The sequence below is a fragment of the Bidens hawaiensis genome, unplaced genomic scaffold, assembly GCF_021521415.1.
Source record: "Bidens hawaiensis isolate Kalapana, Puna unplaced genomic scaffold, B.hawaiensis_p1.1 tig00019659_1, whole genome shotgun sequence".
In the NCBI taxonomy this organism is placed as follows: domain Eukaryota; kingdom Viridiplantae; phylum Streptophyta; class Magnoliopsida; order Asterales; family Asteraceae; genus Bidens; species Bidens hawaiensis.
The window spans coordinates 46226-70877 of NW_027505014.1; the positions used below are offsets into that span (position 1 = coordinate 46226).

At 39.0% G+C, this 24652-nt stretch overlaps 2 protein-coding genes and 1 pseudogene across 2 annotated transcripts; 2 read left to right on the forward strand and 1 right to left on the reverse strand.

Annotated features, from left to right (window-relative positions):
* The first annotated feature begins 1342 nt into the window (after nucleotides 1-1342).
* Nucleotides 1343-5359, forward strand: LOC143609898 (endonuclease 1-like). Its single transcript, XM_077084521.1, has 9 exons — nucleotides 1343-1510; nucleotides 1602-1782; nucleotides 1918-2025; nucleotides 2898-2953; nucleotides 3031-3114; nucleotides 3450-3545; nucleotides 3808-3872; nucleotides 4008-4081; nucleotides 5229-5359. The coding sequence occupies exons 1-9, from the start codon at nucleotides 1370-1372 to the stop codon at nucleotides 5357-5359; spliced, it is 936 nt and encodes a 311-aa protein (XP_076940636.1). The 5' UTR covers nucleotides 1343-1369.
* A 3707-nt stretch (nucleotides 5360-9066) lies between these two features.
* On the forward strand, nucleotides 9067-12958 carry LOC143609897 (internal alternative NAD(P)H-ubiquinone oxidoreductase A1, mitochondrial-like; annotated as a pseudogene).
* Nucleotides 12959-13637: 679 nt separating this feature from the next.
* LOC143609899 (uncharacterized) lies at nucleotides 13638-14857 on the reverse strand. The gene is made up of 2 exons (XM_077084522.1): nucleotides 14635-14857; nucleotides 13638-14419 (listed from the first exon to the last, which is right to left on the reverse strand). The coding sequence occupies exons 1-2, from the start codon at nucleotides 14855-14857 to the stop codon at nucleotides 13638-13640; spliced, it is 1005 nt and encodes a 334-aa protein (XP_076940637.1).
* Between the last annotated feature and the right edge of the window lie 9795 nt (nucleotides 14858-24652).

Here is a 24652-nt window from a genome sequence, read left to right on the forward strand (position 1 = left end):
CGAATAACCCGAACTATAATACATCGATGCATGTATCCCTAATTTTTATAGGGCAGTTTAGCATTGAAGTAACACAGTGACCTTATGTATTCTTGTTCAACTGTTCTCAATACTCCAATTAATATTATATCTATCACATCCCAATGTATTAATTACCATAAAGCATGTTGAGAATGTATCTTCAATTCAAAAACTTAAATAGTCTAGTATTTAAATCAATATGTATTGAGCATGTTTCGTCAATCTACACAAGTATTGATTCACATATTACAACACTCCTTCATCCCGTCTAATGCATACTTGTATGATAAATTTCATGTTTTGCTAAATAATATATGTTATTGTTGTATATGGCTATATATTATGGTTTTATAACGGCTTGAAATATGGTTTTTTTAATTTATGATATTGTTAAAGGTGGATAATTTTTTTTTAATTTGTTAAACCCGACCTGAAGTTACCCAACCCGTTCAACCCGAAACCAGAACAAACCAAACTTATTTGAGTCGGTTCTTGAGTCAATTTGTTTTGAGCTCAAACCCGAACAATCCAAAACCCGAATAAATAACCCGAAAAGCACCCTACAATACAGTGCATAGCAAATTCCACAAGCAAACACCTTATAGCCTAAAGAAAGCTATCAATAGAGTCGACCTTTTTGGAACCCAAAAAAGATAACAATCTTAATCTCTTCCACCAAATTCGTTACGGTTAAATTATATAAAAAGGTTTAGTTAAAGGCTCAAATTCACTCTCAAGTATCAAACTACATAGATATATAGATCTTTTTCTGTTGGTTGAGAGCCGAATAAGCCTAATTTCCTTGGTTTTCCTAGGTTGTTTTAAATTATTAAATACCAAATCAAAACGTGAAGAAATCACCATCCTCAAAGTATGCTTTGAATCAACTTTTTTAGTCACTTTTTAACAAACCTAACATATACCAAATTAAAATACTATTTTTATGTCAATGCATACATTATTATACCCCATTCCAGCCTTTTCAAAACAATTTAGAGTTTTTAATCTAAGTCCACTCTTATGTATTGCCAATTATCAATGAGGATAAATCAATCATAGCTTAATTCCTTTTATATGCGGTTTCTCCTTTTTATTCAAGTGTAAACTTTAATACTTAATTTATATATATTCTCACAGCTAAAAGTGTTACCGAAACACAGAATCTGTAAATACCCTGCTAACCAACAAAAATAGATAAACATAGAAGTGATTAACCGTTTCACATCGATTCGATTACACTCAATCTTTGCTTTGCTTCCGGGTCTCTTAGCTAGTTTTGATTGATGGTAAGCATTAACAAGTTTATACTTGCACTCAACGAATTGCTTTTTGGTTTCTATATATATAAATGAAATCACCTCACCATTCCAACAAAGAAACAATGGCGTTTTTGAGAATATGTTTCATTTCCTTTCTTGGCTTTCTTATAATCAATGGTGTTCAAGCATGGAGCAAAGAGGGGCACGTCATGACATGCAAAATAGCACAAGTATGCATTCATTACTTATATATAATTTATAACTATATATTCATTCATAATTCATATTTATAAACGAGTTAATTTTGTGTATGTACCATAGGATTTACTTGAACCAAACGCAGCACACGCTGTTCGGATGTTGTTGCCGGATTATGTGCACGGAAACTTATCGGCTTTGTGTGTGTGGCCAGATCAGATTCGGCACTGGTACCGGTACAGGTGGACTAGTCCTCTTCATTTCATCGATACTCCTGACGACGCTTGCTCCTTTGATTATTCAAGTACCATTCTCTAGACATACAATATTTTTTTTCATGATTCGCTTATGAAAATGTTTTGTTAAATAAACAAGTATTGGTATTATTGTTGCATTTGATTTGTAGTAATATTAATTTGAATTTGAAAATTTTTACTAGGGGATTGTCATGATACACATGGAGGGAAGGATATGTGTGTTGCTGGAGCCATAAAAAATTTCACCTCTCAGCTTTCACATTATCATGAGGGAAGTTCAGATCGACGATGTAAGTTACTAATTATACTGTTACGTGTGAATTCATGTGTGATTAAAGGCGATTCATATGTGAATATGGGTGAAGATTTAAACAAGAAATGCAAAATCATACTAGTTAATTAGTACTTAAGTGTGAGCTTACATATGCTTTGTGGATTATTCATGTGAACAAATAAACTTAAGCGAGCTATAAGTAATTTTGTATTTGTGGAACTCTTTTGTGCTGTCATTTATAGCTTCACCGAACACTCGCACGTGAATTAGTTAATTCACATGTGACTTAACGTGTAATTTTGAAGTTAGCTAGAGGTTGTTATATGTCAAATATTTCTTTACAAAAGCATATACAAATAAAGGCCTTTATATATGCATAAGATATGATGCGAAAGAGTATAAGTAATTGTGGTCACAATTCTTGAAATGACCTAAAACACAGCACGAGCACAAATTGAATATAATTAGGTTTTATGTTGTTATATCTAGGGGTCACAATTCCTAACATGAATAATGTTTGGATCGATTTGTTTAATTTAGCGGGGTTGACTTGTTTAAACCTTTTGGTTAAACATGTACACTCACTAACTCATTTATTACCCGTTTAACTCATTTTACCACTCACTAAACCGATTAACACATTTACAGCTTGATTATAATCCGCCAACCCATTTGACACGTTTAAATCATTGGGTTAAACATGTCATGCTTGGGTTATGCAAATTTAAAAGTGTGTAATTAGGTTTGATATGTTTTTACATGAATAAAGATACGAATAAAGATACGGGTCATGTTCGGGTTGAATAATTCAATCTACCAACCCGTTAACTTATCAAACCGACACGATTGAAAATATTTACTGGATTAATTGTAAATTTGGGAATGCAGATAACATGACCGAGGCCTTGTTATTTGTATCACATTTTATGGGGGATATTCATCAGGTACTCCAAATTTTTGTAATATTTTCTAGAAAATATTTTTGAGTTTAATTAAATAATTTACAAAAACAAGTGATCAGCCAATGCATGTTGGATTCACCAGCGACGAAGGAGGAAATACCATTGATTTGCGATGGTTCAGGCATAAATCTAATTTGCACCATGTAAGTATCATAAATTTGCTAATTATTTACTACTTCCTTTATAAAAATACTAAACTCAATAAATCAATAAATTTTATTTGTTTACATTTGATTCACTAGTTTCGTCTTTAATAGTTAACGCATTTGATATAGAAAACTAATTGTTACAAAACCCGTGGTGTAAGGTTGGGCGTACTACTCACATTAAATTATTTTAAGACAAATTTCTTTTGCTTCCGTCCTCCAGGAAATAAAACTGGGACCTTTGAATGTTTAAAAAAAAATTATATATTTTAGATTAATATTTTGTGGATGATATATTTACAAGGTTGATAATAATTTTGGTGATTAAATAGGTATGGGATAGAGAGATAATTGCTACAGCTGCAGCACAATTCTACGACAAGGATATAGAGTCTCTACAAAAAGCCATTAAAGCTAATTTCACTCATGTAAGAAAATAAGAACTCTAGTTAAAAAGTTAGTAACGTAACTAGTACATGTTACTCATAGATAATTATTCAACTTATATCAGTTTAATTTCTATCCAACAATTTTATAATTGAGTTGATTATACGTGGTTTGTCATTTATCTACACAAGTTCAATAATTTTATTTTTCAGTTCTCATAATTATCTACAAAACATTGGTATTTGAAATTAAGTTAACCTTGGGTACTTTTATTAAAAGTTAATCATGGATATGAAACTTCAGGGATTATGGTCCGACGATGTCCATTCTTGGAAGGATTGTGATGATCTTTCCACCTGTATTAATAAGTAAGTCATTCTCTATATATATATATTTTTTTTAAACACGATGAAATCTTAAAAAACAACCGTAGAAAATTGTCACAAATATTTTACTAAAAGCAAATTATTTTAAAATATTGTGTTCATCTAAATTTATGGAAGGTATGCGAAGGAAAGTATAAACTTAGCATGCAAATGGGGCTACAAAGGGGTCGAGGAAGGCGAAACTCTTTCAGGTAATGATAATAAATTAATAATTAATAACAATATTTGCTGTATATCTTTTTAACTATTCATCAACTTTACATCCTTTTCTAGTATTATAAAAAGAATTCATAGTATGCGGCATATGCATGGTCTAAAGGAAGAACATAATTAATCTGTAGCTATACTGTCATTATGAATAATAAACAAGTGATTGTCATTAAAAATGTAAAAAATATATATATATATAACGAATAAACTTTCAATTCGAGTGAAATAAATTTAAGGTAAAAGAAGTTAATGATTTATAAACTTTTTGGTATACTTTATAAAAAAATAATCGTTAAAAATCTATAAAAATATTGTATTAATTTGAAAAAAAATCTACCTATACTAATAAAAGAAAGTAATGATGATGACATGACAGCTTCATATTCTTTAATGGCTAAATTTTCCCGCTTAAACTCCTAATATCTATTTACAGACATTCTAAAAACTTTCTATATTATAAATAAAGATTATATATTTTTAAAATTTGACAGTTTCTTATTAAAAAAATAGCGTTTAATACAATTTACATGTGAAAATATAAACCTAAAATTGGAATTGAAATATTTAGCCAATTCTAATTTTAATTTATAATATATAATACTGTCATGCATAATAATATAAAAAAATATACTAATAATAATATAAGATTTCTTAGATTACGTGCATATTTAAAATTAAATATTTTTTCTTAATATTTTAACTTTTTTAAATATCTATATTTTATAACATAACAACAAAAACATATATACAAATATATTATCTAATTTAAAAGCTTTTTTCATATGTAAAAAACGGATTTACATAAAAAAAAAGAATTTTAGGGATTTGTAACATTAATAGCTGATCAACCCAATATTTATTCAATATAACAAAATTTGACTTGTTTCTAAAAATTCTATTTAGTCTTTCTTATTTATTTCAAATAATTTATTATATTAATTTACACATTGACAAATTCCGTGTAATACATGGGTTCTAAAGCTAGTGATGTAATGTTACTAAAAATACCAAAACCTGATGCACATATATTATTTTTAGTTTTGCATTTTACAGAAAAATCACTTTCTATCAAAGCATCTGTCAATCCTTTTAATTTTAATTATCCTTTTCATATATTTAAATTAACAGATGATTACTTTGAATCGAGAATGCCTATTGTGATGAAGCGAATTGCACAAGGAGGAGTCCGATTGTCGATGATTTTAAATCGGGTTTTTGGGGATTCATATTTAATGGAAGATACATTAGTAGCTACGTGATCTAATTAATCAACTATTTGTTACTCATCTAACATCTACATTTTTATGGGCTGTAAATTGACTAGGGCCATATTTTATTATATTAGATCTATAATGTAATTCGACTTCATATAGCCTATTCTTCTTGTTCCATTTTGTTTTCGTGCTGTCGCTTTCAAATACAATCAAAACATGAGACTTTGATTAATTATAACTTACTAGATGGTAATAATAAGCAAGCCTTTCTAATAGTCACTCCAACCTCTTCTTCTAATACTCTGCGAACTATACCGTCAACGCTTAGTACACTCTTCACAAAGCTTTCACTCTTAATTGAGAGCAATCAAATTGCATAAGGTTTGGACCTCGAGTCTATGATTCTCCATGTGTAGAGCCAGTTGAGCCTCCGGCCAAAGTAAGCCTAAATACTTCAACCAACAACAAAGAGAGCAAAGTGTGGATCGCATGTGTCTTGTTAGGTTTATTCACAAAAGCATCAAAACTCAAGCCTTTTTGATAACTAGTCCCCTGTCATAGTTGGAGTGCTGATAGCCTGATATATGTTCAAAACTTCAAACAATTATTCCTCGAATAGCCAGATGACCTAAAAAAGGAAGTGAGTTGTGAGTTTTGTTGTATCAAATATTTGAATTTCTCTAGACTCATTTGTAAAGTTATTGGTGATTCTTGCCGACTTGTTTATAAAGTTATTTGTTTCCTATCTAGTGTCTCATGTTTTGTTTGAGAGAAGTTACTGGCAGGGGTGACTCGTGGAACAGTGAAAACAAGTTAGGGTTTTAGACTCACACTTAATTAAGACCTCTAAATCCAAAAAAAACTTTATATATAGATATATTATAATAGGTAAAGTAATCTCAAAGTAATATATTGATGTGATGATAGGCTTCGTTGTTACTAAAATACAAGTTATGAGTTTAAAACTTTTAATAAGTAAAATTTTTTTGGTTACAGGTGTCTCTAGAAAAGCGTTTCAAACTTATGAAAATGCATAAAGAAAAATAAATAAAATAAAACCTTACAGTTTTCATCCTTAACGTTTCAATTTTACAACACATCTCGTCCTTTAGGCTAACAATGAACAATCATTAGTTTTGACTTGTGAGTGTTAATTCATCACATGCAAGGCAAAGCAGTAAATGTACCACCTGTTTATATTGTAACTTTAACACTATTATCGAAAAATGGTGGTAAATTTATAGTTTTCAAAATACCATTATTAAGTTTTGACAGAGTGCTCCGATACATAGAAAACTAAAAAAGATAATATGAATGAAAAATTCTTAAAATAGCTTCTTTTAAAAAGAGTTTTTAAAATAGCTTTTTTTTTCTAAAAGATTTTTAGAATTTGGACTTCCAGACGTACTGGGAAAAGATAATAATGTAGAGGTAGCAGGCCAAATTTTTAAAGAAAGTTAGGGAGGAGACCAGATTTGGGAAAATAATGAAGGGGAAGTCCAAATTATTTTGAAATTTTAGAATAAAAGTTCAGATTTTTTTCAAAACTTTTTTTCTCAAAAACAGTCTCCCAAAACTGTTTTTTTATGTTTCCTAGTCCATATTTTCAAATTCTAGGAAAAAAAGATTTTCAAATCTTGCATTAAGAGACGCATTTCGGATGAATTTGTTCTTAAGAGACGAGATTCTTTTCTTTCTTCCAACTTTCATGCTACACACAGACACTTATACATACATACATACATATACATACATACATATATATATATAAATTCAGTATTTACACGTGTGTATATATATTCCGTATATATACACACACACACATATGTATACATATATATGTAAGTAAGTATATGTATGTATGTATAAGTGTGTGTGTGTGTAGCATGAAGGTTGGAAGAAAGAAAAGAATCTCGTCTATTAAGAACAAATTCATCCTAAATGCGTCGATCAAGACGAGATTTGAAATTTCTTTTTCCTAGAATTTGAAAATATGGATAGAAAAGGTAGGAAACATAAAAAAAAGTCTTGGGAGACTGTTTGTTGAGAAAAAAAGTTTTGAAAAAATTTGAACTTTTACTCTAAGATTTCAAAATAATTTGGAATTTCTTTTTATTATTTTTCCAAATCTGGTCTCCTCCCTAACTTTCTTTAGAAATTTGGCCTGCTACCCCTACATTATTATATTTTCCCAATACGTCTGGAAAGTCAAATTCTAAAAGATTTTAAGAAAAAAATGACTATTTTGGAAACTCTCTTTAAAATGGGCTATTTTAAGAATTTTTCCCAATATAAATATTTCCCACTTGATTGAGATGGTTTAATATTCCAACTTCTTTGTCGTTCTCCTTGTAATTTGCGTTGTAATATTTTTTATGTTTACAGTTTACAACCGTGTACTCTATAATAGTTGCTTAATATTATGCCATGTTTAATAACTGTTAGTTACAATATTTGATAAAATCACGTAGAATCACAAAAATAATATTTAAAAATAAATATAAATAACATAATATGTCACATGTATTAAAATAAATAGAAAAACATCTTCATTCTATGATAACGTGATGTGGTATTTAATAACCAGCAAATAACAGGTGGCGACAAGCTATTGAATCAGAATACACCTTTTTGAAATGATACGTTTGTTTAAGAAAATATTTATAAAATTATGGTTATATGTTATTTAGTGAAGGGAAAATTTCTAAAATAAGCATTTAATTATGAAAAAAATTTCTAGTTTTAGCTATTATTTGAAAAAATTAGAAAATATGTATTATAAACTAATAGCAAAGAGTAGTTTGTAGAACCAATTAAAACTTGTCGTGTGTCCTTAAACTAACCGTAACGAGCATGTTCACTAATCATTTACTCGTCACGACTAAAAGAGTTTCATGCCTCATAATCAACGTCCACGAGTAATTCATAAGCCCTTTAGTCGCGACAAGTAGATTATAAGGTTGAACTAGTCGCGACGAGTTAACCACTATTAAACTACTCGTGTAGGGAATGTAAACCGGATAAACTAGTCATGTATTTCTAGTATAATGCTCTTGTATTTACATATCCGGTATGTTAGTGCTAGATTATATTTTTAGATGGTGAAGAAAAGAAACATAACCGAGAGGGTTTTGGAGTTACTTTTAGTAGGGATGAATTCGGTACCGAAAATTTTGATCCCGATTTTTCTAAAATCTTGATACCGGTATAGGTATCGAAAATCTCATATAGGTATTGGTATGCTACCGGTACTGATACCAAACGCCAACAAATCAGTATTGACGATACCGGTATCGGTTTTGTACCTTTTGCTCATCCCTACTCTAGTGACAAATAATAATAAAAAAGGTAAATTTATTTTATTTATTACTAGATCAAACGCCATGAAACGTAACTTTGGCAACAAGTATCAAACACATGCTTTTTTTCTCGCGTTTCTACAACACCAATCAACCTGTCATTGTCACTGTTGTTACACCTCCTTAATTCTTTCTAATTCTCGCACACACAAAACAAAACACCTCCTCAAATGTGTTCTTGGTAATACCCATTTCAATGTATATGTATATATATCTTCAATCCATGGAAATATGTAGTAAATATGTTACACATTGCAAATCTTTGATGATCTCTTAACAAAATTATGGCAACTATTTTTGTAATAAATATATTTCTTTTTTCTGCTAATTAATGTCAATATTTGATTTGATTCAGACATTTTTTTTATATTGATGTATGTATTTTAATCGTGTATTTTGTATGCCCATCAAGTGTTTGTGATATTGCCTCAACCAAGATTGAAGCCTATTTTTCTTTGTCTTATGCAGGGTTTTGTGAAGTACTGAATATTCATTCATCTCTTACGTCAGGTAATATATATGAACATGATTTTGAGCTTCAAGCATATACAACACATATTCGTTCATATTTATGTGCATACATTGACTCAGTCAGATTTGATTTGTATTGTGGGGTTTTACTTTTGGTGGATGGAATACTCTTAGGTTCGTGGTTCGGGGTCGTTTCATTTGTTTTTGGGTGTTAGGCTGGTTTTTTCTTTGTAGTATTCTGACTAGCTTCTTGCTAATCTGGTCATAAAACGGAAAATTGGATATTACGACCTATTACCCGATAATAATCCATATATACAATTTAACTAATGATAGTTCATAACTTCCACTTTTGCTGACAAAAGCAATCCCGTTAGCATAATCAAATAGTGATTATGAATGAAAAGAGAAACGTAGTAGCAAAATCGAGTATAAATCAAATGTAAACTGAATGTAAAGTTTATGATAATTATGCTACCGGGATTGCTGTTGGCAAAAAAGATGAAAGTTAGGATCATTATTGGTTAAAGTATAAGTATGGATGATTATCGGCCAATAGGTGATAGCTTGGATTTTTAAAATCCAATTTTCCTACTAAAATATTTAGCCATTAAAAATATGATTTGATTTGTATTGATGTGTACATGAACAAGAAGATCCATAATTTTGATTACTTATGCAACATTTAGATTGGACAAGTTGATTAAAAAAACAGCCCAAGTTACTGGGAGATTGTTAAAACAATATCACAAAATCAAAAATCTGTAGTTTTCATCGATTGATGAACAAATCTATGTTACTGTCTACTAATGCGGCAGAAAAGTTAAGTTTTCTCTATTTGTTTATGATATAATGTTTCCTTACCTATATTACTGTCATTGTATACAAATTCACCTATCTTATATTATTGCATGCATCAGAAAACCATCACATTTAGCTTCTGGTAATGGCATTAGCAAGAATTTCAAGAAACTGGAAGCAATCCTCAGGAACATACGCCATTAACCGCTGCATAACAGAAAAGGATGTTCCAAAAGATGTTCTTCCTTTTAACCGCAATGCTGAAACAGTTGACCGGATGCTGTACCAACAAACCATAAGAAAACCGATCACATGAGAATTGAAAGCAGGGGAACACGGCCAATTCAAGGTTATAGGTTTGCTCATGCTGAGAGGGTGCCCGAAGAATATTCTGATTCAAAAAACGAGAAGTTTCGGTATGGTAATCTTGAGGCTACTAAACCGGGTGACAAACCTAGAGTTGTGGTTCTTGGTACTGGATGGGCAGCGTGTAGATTCCTTAAAGGAATCGATACCTCAATGTACAATGTTGTTTGCATTTCACCTAGGAATCACATGGTTTTCACTCCTTTGTTAGCATCAACTTGTGTTGGAACTCTTGAGTTTCGGTCTGTTGCTGAGCCCGTTGTGCGTGTTCAAACAGCTTTGGCTAAGGATCCAAATTCCTACTTTTATCTTGCTTCGTGCACATCCGTTGATACAGACAAACATGAGGTAAGCAAATTAAGGTTTTCATGTTTCGATAGAGGTGGCACAATGGGCGGGTTAGGTTGGGTAGTGGGTAATTTTTGGTGCGGGTCATGACGAATTGGGTTCACCCGATGCAGATTTTTGTCCAGAATTTCACATTTAATGAATAATAGTTTATCATTTATGATTATAGAAATAGTTTCTTATCAATAATTATATAAAGGGTGTCAATCGTGTCAGGTTGGTGGGTTGAATTGTTCAGCCCGAACACAACCCATATTTTGATCCGTGTCGAAAACATCAACCCTAACCTGCACACACTTTAAATCATGTAACCTGAACACGACCCGTATAGCCCACATTTTTAAACGTGTCAAACGGGTTGGCGGGTGATAACCAAGTTGTAAACTTGTTATAATCAAATTGGTGGTTGTAAAAAGTGGGTTAAATGGGTCTTAAAGGGGTTATTGGGTCGCCTTGTTAAACAAAACAAGTCAACCATGATATGCCAGCCCAAAACCTAATTACTTTTGTGCCGTGTTCTAGTCGTGTTTTGGGTCATGTCAGAAATTGATGCCCCTAGTTTTTATGCATTAAAAATCCACTAAGTGCTAGTTTTGTCTTGTTTGGCCTGTTTAAGTTATTTTTACATTATACCTGTTTAAACCCATACAGATAAAATATAAAATCAGTATATTCATAATTACATATTTTTTATTGAACAGGTGTATTGTGAGACGGTTAGTGATAACGAGGAACTGTATGAACCGTATCGGTTCAAAGTTGCTTATGACAAGCTTGTAATCGCTTCAGGATCTGAGCCATTAACGTTTGGCATAAAGGGTGTGAAGGAGCATGCATATTTTCTTCGTGAAGTTAGTCATGCTCAAGAAATAAGAAAAAGACTTCTTTTGAACTTGATGCTCTCTGAAACTCCAGGTAACTAGTTTTACCATTTAATTTTAGATTTACGAATTTCAGGTCATGATGTATCTTTAGCGATCAAACAACTTTTTCAGGCATATCCGAGGAAGAGAAGGAGCAAATGTTGCACTGCGTTGTTATTGGAGGAGGCCCAACTGGAGTTGAGTTTAGTGGTGAATTGAGTGATTTTATAGTGAGAGATGTTTATCAACGTTACGCACATGTTAAAAACTATGTTTGTGTCACTCTTATTGAGGTAACTATTGCTCTTGTTTCATGTATGTAATTGGGCTACGCCAATATGCTACCAAACACTTAACAAAGGTAACTTTATAAAGATTTGAGTGAAAAAAATCGTATTTTAGTCGTATGTTTTTAATTATATCTAAATAAGAAATTGCATATTAGTATGGTGTACGTCTTGTTCGTGGTGTTGTTAAAGAGGTGCACGCGAAAAAGCTTATTCTTAGTGACGGGAGTGTTGTACCTTATGGACTTTTGGTGTGGTCAACTGGTGTCGGCCCCTCTGAGTTTACAAAACAGCTAAATCTTCCTAAATCTCCTGGTGGAAGGTAAATTTCTTCTTATTTTGGACTGAAAGTCATACTAATTTGGAGCTAATTATGTCAAGAAATCGCTTGTTAAATCTGACCTGTTATAAAAAAAATTAAACCTTTTTTAGTAAACGGGCTGAAATTTCCACTTTTGATAATTACAAGAAATCTTTTTTCAAATATGCAGGATTGGTGTTGATGAATGGTTAAGGGTTCCTTCGGTTGAAGATGTATTCGCACTTGGAGACTGTGCTGGTTTCCTTGAACACACAGGAAGGCCAGTCCTTCCTGCTCTAGCTCAGGTTTGACTTTTCACTTGACACATGTTGACTTTAAAAGTCAAAAGACACCATTTTTTGACTAGTGAAGCTTAATGTGAAACAACAGGTTGCTGAAAGACAAGGAAAGTATCTTGTTGAATTGTTTAACAAAAAGCTTGGGAAGCAAAATGCAGGAAAGGCGAGTTCTGCAAACGATGTCAATCTTGGAGATCCGTTTGTGTACAAACATCTTGGAAGCATGGCTTCTGTTGGGCGGTATAAGGCACTTGTTGACCTTAGCCAGACAAAGGTATTAATAATAATAATATCATTGATTATGTTTTTGATGTTTTATAACATTTACCATCTTGTTTACTACAGGATGCAAAGGGGGTAGCAATGGCAGGGTTTTCGAGTTGGCTGATTGGCGGTCTGCTTATTTGACACGTGTCTTGAGTTGGAGAAACAGGTTGTATGTCATGATCAATTGGGCAACAACTTTGGTCTTTGGGAGAGATAATACAAGAATTGGATGAACTAGTTAGTCTGCATTAGCTTCAGAATTATGGATTCTGATTATTAGTATTGAAGCATTTTGAACGCAAGTTAAGCGATATGATGATGATCATAATAACAACCATTAAGAAGACATTAAATAACGCCTTCCACTTTATCTTTCTTGTTATTCCATTTCCCTCCGTTTTTCCATCATTAGCGAGTCATATATGTTCATCGTTGATATTATTATGAGAGAACATTCAAAGGGCACAATCTGTCAATAGGAGTGAACTTGTCTTGTACTTGTCATCACTGGCTTTGCCATTGATTTATACAAACATTATCATACAAACTAAAACATTCCATGAACCAAAAATATTGCAGAAGTAAAAGTACTTCTAATCGTTTTATTTTGATGTAAATTTGGCACATCCTTTGCTATGGTACGCAAATCTTTCAGGGTAGTGACTAACATCTATGATTTTTTCCATTTGATGATCTGTCTTAGATTTAATTATTAGAAAAGTGCTTAGTTTAGTTATTAGAAAAGTTTGTTATATATGCTTTTTTTTTCTAATTCACAGTTTTGTTCAAAACAATATACGAGTCAGATGCAACATATTAATCAAAAGAAGCATTTATTCAAAGACTTTATCAATCAATTGCCAAGTACAAAAGTGAAAGAACAACACATTAATCAATGCACATACATTTTCAAGACACATATAATAAGAACAATACGAAAATAGGAAGGCATGTTATAGACTTATTTCTTGCATGCGATTCCATTCTCCCCACCTTTCCAGTTTAGCATGCCATATTCCATCATCATAGGGTCATGTTCATCTTTGATATTATAAGGAGAGAACACACAAAGGACACAATCTGTCGATATGAGTGAACTAGTCTTGTACTTGTCGTCACCCCCTACCACCGGCATTGCCACTCCTGGTTTTGCTGGGTTTTCAAAATCAGGACGGTAGGTTCTACCAAGAATTCCTTCCACATTAGATGACAACCCAAGGAATCGGAATTGTACTTCTAAATGTGCAAAGCTATCATTTGCAGGAATCTGATAATTATGTATCGTACTATCTTCTTCTGATACTGGGATCACATTAACGGATATTTCTGCAAGGTCAGGTATAGTGACAGTTAGGCTATTGGTTGTTGAAGTCCTTTCGATTTGTATGTCGCCTTGGGTTGAATTCCATTCAGATGAATGGCCCTCTGGAATGATAACTTCCATTCCATCGTGTGATAACTTTAGGTGATCAACGTTTTCATCCCATTTTTCGGTCCTTGTGGCTTCAAGAGTGAAGTTATGATGACCAAACTTGAGACCCAATGCTTGGATCCATGTATAGTCCCGAGTTCTACCTTCGGGTCTAAGTCCAATAAAACGTGCATTGATTTGGAGATTGGTATCAGATATCAAGTTGAAATGCTCGTTGCTCCTTCCATGAAAGTAGAATACAATTCCATCTCCACCTATGAATCGTGGGTCGTAGCATGCAGCTCCAGGACCATTGCAGTTTGGTTTACGTGCTATCAAGTGCAAACAAATAATTTATCATTCCACCATCTAGATGTAAAATCTGTAGTATCATCTACTTGTATTTAGTTCTTTATGCCAAATAAATATATAGGATCTTAAAAGCCTATTTATTTCTTATTATAACTCCAATTACATATATATGTTGAAATGATAACTATATAAAATCTGGGGAAAATGATTAAATGAAAGTTAGACTAGTACTTACATTTGCACACGGCCTCACATTTAGGTGAGTAGCAATCAAGAAAGCAAGCTTTGTCTTTTGGGTTCTTCGGTTTAACTTTCGGACATTCTATGGGGCATATGACGCGCTTCTTGAAACACTTACTCTTACGGCTCTTGCAAGTTAAAAGCTCTTGTACGGGTTTGACGGGTTTTGGAGGCTTAACTCGCTTAACCTTATTACCTGAAGCAGCTTCGGTTACCATCAACGCCAACAATGCATGCAAAAACAAAATCATGAGTAGGGTTTTAACGCTTAACATCTTCATTTCTTGTTTTTGAAAATTTACTCTTGAAAATTGTGAAATAAATTAAATACGGAATGTGAAGAAACACTAACCGGACCCCGGGCAGATTAAGGGTAACCTGGGGGTTAGATAGCTGTTTCCCACGAGGGGTTAGACCCGGCAAAGATGGTTCTTCTGATAACCTGCAAAACAGACACCGTGAGCTTGTCACTGAGAAGGGGGGGTTCCTCCTTGTGACCACCCTCCGGCGTGAGAATAAGACTAGATTGCTCTTTAAATATAAATGTATATTAAGAGATTGCTAGAGCAGATATCAGGTATAATATGATAAGATATGTTAAGATATGATAAGATGGTCATACCATTTGTGGTATTTATAGCCGAAGGTAGGTTTCCAAGGAGGTGTGGCCGGCTGCAATAGTATTCCTGTTCAACCAACAGTGGCCTACGCACGTGCCCTGCTGGTAGTTGGTGGGTAGGCAGCGGCTGATAGTGACCAGGCCTGCTGTGTACTATTCCTTTTCCACCAACTGCCGGCTATGCACGTGGTATGGCAGTAGTTGGTGAGTAGGCAGCGGCTAATAGTGACATACAGTACAGGAGCATGCTGCTCGCCATACTGTTGTCAATAAGCTGTCGTATCTTTAGTCAGATCTTTTGCCCATACCTCGTCAGGTACAGTACAGAAGATCTTCCCGTATCGTACGGACTGGCTTATTTGGGCGGGAGTATTCCCCCTCCCGCCCTTGTGCGGGATTGTTCCCGGCTTTGCTCATTCCTTCATGTGACACTGAGTGATTGAGAGCTAAGTGCCTTGTGCGTGTAGCCTTGCTGCGCGGGTGGCCTTCCCTGATGGCTTGTATCCGAGGCTGCGGGAACAGGCGGAGTCCTTCACCATTGGGAGGCATTTCCTGCGGGAACAGCTTACGTACTGCGCGTAACGACGTCACGTCTCTGAGCATGGTGGGTCCTGCGGATCCAGTTGGTTTCTGCGCAGACGTCCCTCTTCAAGGTGAGTCTTGCGGGTCCAACTGGGCTCTGCTGGGACCTACCTCTTCAAGTCCCCCCAGTCCAATGTTCTTCTCATGAGTGTTTAATAAAGTGAGGTGATCTTTTGGACTTAAGCAAAGGGTTTTGAAAAGGGTTTTTTAAGGTTTTCCATGGGGATTCTTCCCGCGGAAGTCCTTGTCACTTGCAGAAATTCCCGACTTTCCTGCTTGATCTTTGGGTATGATGCGGGTAGGTCTGTAACCTCCTCGCAAGTCAGGAGCGTTGAGTCCCATTTGTGTGGATTCTCCCTGAGGTTTTGGTAGTTTTGAACATAGTGATCAATTATGTTAAAACCACCAATTCCATCCTGGAGCCTCAAACAATGTAGTTCTCGACGTTCCCGCTATGCGGGGATGTTATTTCCGTTTCCGCAAGCATTGCCCAGAAGATCCTTCTTGGTTTCAATTCCCTGCGGAGCGCTAGGTATGTGAAGGGTTTTGCCTTAACACTGTACCCGCGCTCGTCTTACGGTTACTTTACTTCCAAGGTATTCCTGGCGTCAATTCCCTGGGGGTGCTAGGTATGTGAAGGGTTTTGCCTTAACACTGTACCCGCACCCGTCTTACGGTTACTTGGTTGCCGAGGTACTCTTGGCTTCAATTCCCTGCGGGTGCTAGGTATGTGAAGGGTTTTGCCTTAACACTGTACCCGCACCCGTCTTACGGTTACTTGGTTGCCGAGGTACTCTTGGCTTCAATTCCCTGCGGGTGCTAGGTATGTGAAGGGTTTTGCCTTAACACTGTACCCGCATCCGTCTTACGGTTACTTGGTTGCCAAGTTATTCTTGGCTTCAATTCCCTGCGGGTGCTAGGTATGTGAAGGGTTTTGCCTTGACACTGTACCCGCATCCGTCTTACGGTTACTTGGTTGCCAAGTTATTCTTGGCTTTAATTCCCTGCGGGTGCTAGGTATGTGAAGGGTTTTGCCTTGACACTGTACCCGCATCCGTCTTACGGTTACTTGGTTGCCAAGTTATTCTTGGCTTTAATTCCCTGCGGGTGCTAGGTATGTGAAGGGTTTTGCCTTGACACTGTACCCGCATCCGTCTTACGGTTACTTGGTTGCCAAGTTATTCTTGGCTTCAATTCCCTGCGGGTGCTAGGTATGTGAAGGGTTTTGCCTTGACACTGTACTCGCATCCGTCTTACGGTTACTTGGTTGCCAAGGTAAGGGGTATTTTCCCGCTTACTTTTGAATCTTTTTTAATTTTGAAATTCGAAGAGTTGGTGAAAGGATAAGAACAGTCCAAACCTCTGAAACGTCGTGCGACGGTTTCTTCTGACTGTGTCAGGACGTGCAGGAAGTTATGGTGACGTGACAGTACATGGTCATTCCAGACGCTTTTTCAGGCGCGTGGGCGCGATTTTTCGGGCGCGTGGCCGCGAAATTAATGGTACGCGTCCTGTCAACAGCTGTTGCCAGCTTGCTTTTTGCCACGTGTCATAGTTTCATTGCACCTTCAATTTCTCTCTCTTCCGCATTAAATTCATCGCATTAATTGCGATTAGTATATAAAGGGGGAGAGGGTTCTTTGTAATCCACACTTTTCACTCTTCTCTTCATCTTCAAAACGATTTCCGGCGAATACTAATCTTTTCAGTCGAGCATTCCCTTGAAATCGTTTTCTTCTTTCTGCAAGATGTCTTCACGTGATCTCGAATCTACAGCCGATGACAAGAGTACTGCTGGCGAGTGCCAGTGTGCTCTGCCTGTCGATCAGTATCAGTACGTCGTCAGGAAGTTCATGCTCGAGTCTCTCGAGCCTGAGTTTCCTGAACCCCATCAGACGGTGTACGATGCCCCCAGAGGCAAGATCGGGGTTTATGCTGCATTCTTTGTCTATGGGAATCTTAGGTTCCCATTGACAAAGTTTGTTTACCGTGTCCTTGAGAGGCACGGTGTGCACCTGACCGAGGTGCATCCGATGGCGATTGCCAAGGTTCGCCACTTCGAGTGGGTGTGCCGGATTCTGGGCATTGAGCCCTATGTTGACCGTCTGATGACCTTCTACTCTTGGAGGTGCATCCAGGGGTGGTATACGTTGATAACCCGGATAAAGGGTTTGAAGATTTACGCAACCGAGCGCAGTCTTCGCTCGTGGAAGCGGGAGTTCTTCTACATCTCCGCTCGCGCCATCCCCCTTGCCATGAAATTCAAGAACGGGCAAGCACTTCCCAGCCTTCACGCCTCCAACTACCAGGAGGCGGAATGGTTTGCGAAGATATCCTGAGTCCAATCTCCGGTTTACCGGTTTGCGGAGTCCGGGATGGTGATGCTGGGGATGAGCCGGGTGTGGAAGGCTGCGGATGCGCAAAAGATCCCAATCGTCCTTGAATACGGTTCGAACTCTGTTCCTTACGGTATGCTTTGTTTCTTTTTGTTGATTTAGAATTTCTTCTAACTTCTTTCCTGTTTATTTCAGAGGGGAACGACTTGCAGTCGCTCATGTACCCGCGGGAGGCTGACGGTCCCGCTCGGATGGGTACTCGCGCTCTAGACGAGAACGAGTTGCCCATCCTAGAACAAACGGCGGATCGGTTCGTGGAGGTCTATCCGCTAGGCCACGAGATCCTTAGCGCCAGGCGGCCAGGTAAGGCGCTATTCGACCCTCGACCCCTCAATGTTGAAACCTCTGCTGGAATTCCTCTAATCGTATGTTCTGATGAGGAATCCGCAGATGGTCCTCCGTTGGTGCGGAAGAAGAAGGCTGCCGGCGGGAAGGGGAAGGAGAAGGTGGCCTCCACTGCCGATCCGGTGCCTCGGTCTGATTCGGAGACCGAGAGCGAAGAGGTGGCGGGGAATCCCGGTGGTGATAAGATCACCATTCCGGAGGCTGTGACAACTGTCACCGAAGAGCCCAGGATGACATCGGTGACCGGCGTGAAGAGGCCGGCTCCATCGGGTTCATCCCCGCCCGTCCGCACTTTCAGGCTCAAGAAAACCCGTAAGTACAACTTCCTTTAGCTTTTATCTTCATAGCTTAATATCATTTTAACACTTATCTTCTTTGTGCAGGCGTGGATGTTGACGCATTCCAGGGTGGAGCGCAGAGGAGTACCTCCCCGCCAATGACGGTAGGCCCGGTCAGCCTACCTGAGGCGACGACCCAGGCGTCTGCGCCTGCTTCCGCTGGTTCAGTTGCTCACTCCGTTGAGCCGACTGTTCCAGCTGTGATGACGTCACCGCCGGCTGTGAGTGCTATTTTTACCGCATCTTTCACCGAGCCGGCGGTTACTTTTGCTGCGGATTCCGCGGCGGCGACCGCGGCGGCTTCTACCATGCCTCCGTCATCGGCAACGACGGCCGATCCGTCAGGTATGCATGGGGCTTTTTGCCAACCTCTGCCTCCTTCCCATCTGCCTGACCTCTTGGATGGATTTCCCTTGGGTTCAGGTGATGGGTTTGGCGGCTATCGGCCTGTAATTGACCCTACAGGTGCGTAGGGTTCTTTTGGCCCATTTTATATATATTTTTTCTTTATCATCTTTTCCTAACTGCTTTATGTTTTTTGCAGTGTCGGATTCCAATGAAGTGTATGTTCCACGATGGAACATTCGCCGAGGAACAACCCTTCGCACCCCTGTGGAGTGCGTGGAATGGGCTCGTCACGCTGCTCCCAGTGGTGCGTTGGGGGAAGCCATGGCTAGCTACCAGGAGGGTAGGCTAACCAATGAGCTTCGGGTTCTCCTGGCCCGGATGCAGCCGCGCGTCGAGCTGCTTTGTCGTGAAAACGACAAGTTAAAAGCAGCTCGCCTTAAAGAAGTGGCTCAGGCGCGGGCTGTCCGGGAGGAGAACCAAAGGCTTTCCGCAGTGGCTGCGGAAAAGGAGAAGGCCTTCAAGGCCCTCGAGGTTGAAGTTCAGGCTCGACTCGAGGCCCGTTCCAAGGCTGCCCAAGCTGTTAATGAACAGCTTCGGCTGGCTAAGGAAACTGCAAGGAACGCAACCGAGAGGGCCACCAAGGCTGAAGCTGTTGCTGAGCCTCTACGCGTGGAGAATGAAGAGCTTAAAGCCAAATTAGAGGCTCTCCAGCAGGCTCATGATGCCTTGGCGATGGAAGACGCCAAAAAGCTCCAGGAGATCTTGGACCAGAGGGGGGTGCTTGACCATACTGAGCGGAAGCTAAAGGGCGTCGAAGAGGCTGCGGCTAAAGAAGTGTTGCTTGCCAACCTCAACAAGAGTGAAGCCGAACGCGCCCGTAACGAAGCTCAAGCTGCCCTCCAAGAAGCTCTGGTTGCCAAGGAATGGCTTCTTCGAGAAGCGTTGTCTCAGGTATGTTTTTCATGTCTTTACGCTTTTCTTTGTAAGTAGAAAAGGTTGACACTTGTATATTTTCTTGTAGGTTGTGCATCGGGTCTTCTCAGAGACCTCTTATGATGATGCTATGAGCGCAGCCCTCAACGCTTCTCACGAGGATGGGGAAAAGGCCGGCTTCCTGCTTGGTCTAGGGTTCGTTGAGAAAGGCATCCCGCCTTCCAACTTCCCTTTGTACAATGTTGATACTGAAGCTGTTTACGACCAAGCAGTGAATCAGTACGCCGCCTTCCCGCATCCGATGGTGGAGAAGGTGAATCAAGTTGCTGCTGCTGATGATGGGTTAGCTATCCTTAAAGCTTTCCTTGAACTGCCACGATCTACTGATGGTGCTGGTCCAAGTGGAAGTGGCCCTGAAGCCTGATCCTGAAGATCCCTTCCCACTGCTAGGATAGATTTAGCTTGTATAGATTTATTTTCTTGTAGGCGGGTAGTTACCCGGCCATTCTTGTAATGAATATTTATGAAATATAAATCTTTGTGCGGGTAAGACCGCTACTTTCTCTGGATTCCTTGCTTTATAAACGTTATATGACTTACATACTTTAGTTTAAATTAGCAATTTTTAAAGTGTAGAATAAGTTAACCTTTGAACGTGGTAGATAATAGGTGTGAAGTTTTGCTTCCTCTTTCGTGATTGTGCGGGTATGACCGTCACTTGCACTTAGTAGGATGGCTAAACTTTACCTACATCTGACCTGCGTGTAGGTTTTCCTCATCTTTTGAGGATAAGTTAACCTTTGAACGTGGTAGATAATAGGTGAAGTTTTGCTTCCTCTTTCGTGATTGTGCGGGTAGGACCGTTACTTGCACTTAGTAGAATGGCTAAACTTTACCTATATCTGACCTGCGTGTAGGTTTTCCTCATCCTTTGTTTGAAATTTCTAAGTGTTTAGGATAAGTTAACCTTTGAACGTGGTAGATAATAGGTTGAAGTTTTGCTTCCTCTTTCGTGATTGTGCGGGTAGGACCGTCACTTGCACTTAGTAGGATGGCTAAACTTTACCCATATCTGACCTGCGTGTAGGTTTTCCTCATCCTTTTGTTAGAAATTCTGTTTTGAGTAACCATTCGACGCGCGGTTATCAATAGGTTAGTGTTCAGTTTCCTGTCATGATTCATGCGGATAGACCGGCACTTTCATTTAGTAGGATGACTGAACTTTTCCCCTTCAACTGACCTGCGTGAAGGTTTGCCGTTTTTTGGGTTTATGCGGGTTTTGCCGCCTTCCCCACGCAACGACTTTCCACGTAATTATGCGGTGAAAACCGGCATATCCGTGTTGAATAAATTAACCGTTCGACGCGCGGTTGTTAATAGGTTAGTGTTCAGTTTCCTCTCATGATTCATGCGGATAGACCGGCACTTTCATTTAGTAGGATGACTGAACTTTTCCCCTTCAACTGACCTGCGTGAAGGTTTGCCGTTTTTTGGGTTTATGCGGGTTTTGCCGCCTTCCCCATGCAAAGACTCACTTATGTATGCGGTGAAAACCGGCATCAGTGTTGATAGTTCATAAAGTATAAATGTAAAATCATCAGCGTCGATGTTTTAAAGAGAATCATTTCCATTAGAAGTGGCTCTGGGCCTTTTCTTTACAAATTTGGAATTGATTTACATGCAAACTGTGTAATTGAGCTCCCTTCCATGTTGTTGGGATGGGAGTGCCATCGAGCCGATACGCACCTGGTTCGGGATCTCGTTCTTTACGCAGCATGTAGTCTCCACATTGAAGCTGGAATTTTTATTCGTGTTTTCCCCAGCTGGGGTTCTACACGCATCAGCTTGCTCAGCGTTCATTGCGCCACGAGGTGCGCGAGCGTCCCATCTCTGACAAATGCTTCGACCATGTCCTTTACGTCTATGCATTCTTCGGTGTTGTGGCCTTTCGTCCTGTGAAAGTCACAGTATTTACTCCGATCAGCATTGTGACGATGTCGGATTATTTGAGGCTTTGGCCATGGGAGCTCCTCAGTAGCGAATATCTCGGTGACGCTTTTGGTGAGCGGCGTCCATCTGGAGTTCTTGTTTGACTGTACGTTATCCCTTCCGCCTAACCGATGCTGCAAGCCGGATGAGGTGTCAAAGTTTACCCTTGACTGCCAAATGCCTAGCTTCCGCTTTTTGTTTAATCGGGCGGTAAGGACGTTGTCTTCTCTTGTTTTCTGGGTGTAGAGGTTTGTGCTCTGTGGGAGATCTCTACCCAGTTGCTTCTCCGTTTCCGCAAAGCGTTTAGCTGCTGTCATGATGGCATCCCATGTGGATGGCATGCCATCTTTACCCGTTAAGGTGCGGATGAGCTCTGGGTCGTTCGCGCCCTGAATAAAGGCAGCGCGAACAAGATCTTCGCTAATGTTACCCAGACTTAGCTTCTTCGAATTGAAGCGAGTGATAAAGTCTAGCAAAGATTCATCTTTTTCTCGAATGCACTTGAGGATTGTCCATTGCTCCTCGGTATACTTTCGTTGTTGGCTGAAGTGTTGGCTAAACTTCTGTTGGAAGTCTGCCCAGTCGTAGATGTGGTTGACCGGTAGACGATCGAACCACGCTCTAGCAGCCCCGACAAGCGTCATTTGGAACATGTAACACCACGTAGGTTCCGTCCAACTACTGACGGTTGCCCCCGCTATGAATCTGTTAAAATGATCATCTGGGTCGGATATACCATCATATGTGCCTATGCTGGACATTTGTTTGGCACTTTTTGGGGCAATTGCTTCTGCAATGTCCCTTGCAAATTTGGACGTTCCCGCATTTGCAACGTTTGGTCTGAATGTTTTTGAGAAGTCACGTGGACTTCCACCTGTGTTTTTTGGTTTGAAGGCTTCTCCAAAATGCCTTCTCGGTTGGGAGTCCGTTTCCTTACGCTTCCCTTTTGCCCTATGGCGAGGCGTCGGAGTCGGATTCCTCCGAGTCATCGTCCAAGTATTCTTCGAATTCGTCAGCCTGTTGAACGGAACGCAAGCGTTCGTCCAACTCAGCTTGGAATTCCCTCTGACGTGCCTCCGCCCATGCCTTAACTTCATCGAGTGTTTGGCGGGGGAGTCTTGTTCGTTTCTCTAACTGGGTATCGGTGAATCCCAGTGAGCGATTATTTACTGCACTTGCCCCAGCTTGGGTAACTGGGGTAGTGTTCGTAAAATTTACTTCACTTGCCCCGGCTTGGGTAACCGGGGTAGTATTTGTAAAGACTGTGTAGCCGGTATTCCCCCCAGTAGCTGGGGTTGTGGTTACCGGAGTTTCTTTAACCATCTTTCAGAAAGTTTGAAAAAACTGGAGAAAAAATGAAGTTCTAGCTTTATGCACGGATGGCGCCAATGAAGAAACACTAACCGGACCCCGGGCAGATTACGGGTAACCTGGGGGTTAGATAGCTGTTTCCCACGAGGGGTTAGACCCGGCAAAGATGGTTCTTCTGATAACCTGCAAAACAGACACCGTGAGCTTGTCACTGAGAAGGGGGGGTTCCTCCTTGTGACCACCCTCCGGCGTGAGAATCAGACTAGATTGCTCTTTAAATATAAATGTATATTAAGAGATTGCTAGAGCAGATATCAGGTATAATATGATAAGATATGTTAAGATATGATAAGATGGTCATACCATTTGTGGTATTTATAGCCGAAGGTAGGTTTCCAAGGAGGTGTGGCCGGCTGCAATAGTATTCCTGTTCAACCAACAGTGGCCTACGCACGTGCCCTGCTGGTAGTTGGTGGGTAGGCAGCGGCTGATAGTGACCAGGCCTGCTGTGTACTATTCCTTTTCCACCAACTGCCGGCTATGCACGTGGTATGGCAGTAGTTGGTGAGTAGGCAGCGGCTAATAGTGACATACAGTACAGGAGCATGCTGCTCGTCATACTGTTGTCAATAAGCTGTCGTATCTTTAGTCAGATCTTTTGCCCATACCTCGTCAGGTACAGTACAGAAGATCTTCCCGTATCGTACGGACTGGCTTATTTGGGCGGGAGTATTCCCCCTCCCGCCCTTGTGCGGGATTGTTCCCGGCTTTGCTCATTCCTTCAGGTGACACTGAGTGATTGAGAGCTAAGTGCCTTGTGCGTGTAGCCTTGCTGCGCGGGTGGCCTTCCCTGATGGCTTGTATCCGAGGCTGCGGGAACAGGCGGAGTCCTTCACCATTGGGAGGCATTTCCTGCGGGAACAGCTTGCGTACTGTGCGTAAGGACGTCACGTCTCTGAGCATGGTGGGTCCTGCGGATCCAGTTGGTTTCTGCGCAGACGTCCCTCTTCAAAGTGAGTCTTGCGGGTCCAACTGGGCTCTGCTGGGACCTACCTCTTTAGAATGGTATAAGAATTAGTTGATGTCCAAACTCTATATATACAAGTATACTCGGTGTGTTTTCAGCTAATACTGATATATTTAAATGTTCCA

Coding starts and splice junctions, on each gene's coding strand:
- LOC143609898 (XM_077084521.1), top strand. CDS start 1,370: ATGAAATCACCTCACCATTCCAACAAAGAAACAATGGCGTTTTTGAGA. Junction 1,783..1,917: donor TTGCTCCTTTGATTATTCAA/GTACCATTCTCT, acceptor AATTTTTACTAG/GGGATTGTCATGATACACAT. Junction 2,026..2,897: donor GGGAAGTTCAGATCGACGAT/GTAAGTTACTAA, acceptor TTGGGAATGCAG/ATAACATGACCGAGGCCTTG.
- LOC143609899 (XM_077084522.1), bottom strand. CDS start 14,857: ATGGTAACCGAAGCTGCTTCAGGTAATAAGGTTAAGCGAGTTAAGCCT. Junction 14,420..14,634: donor ATGTGAGGCCGTGTGCAAAT/GTAAGTACTAGT, acceptor TGCACTTGATAG/CACGTAAACCAAACTGCAAT.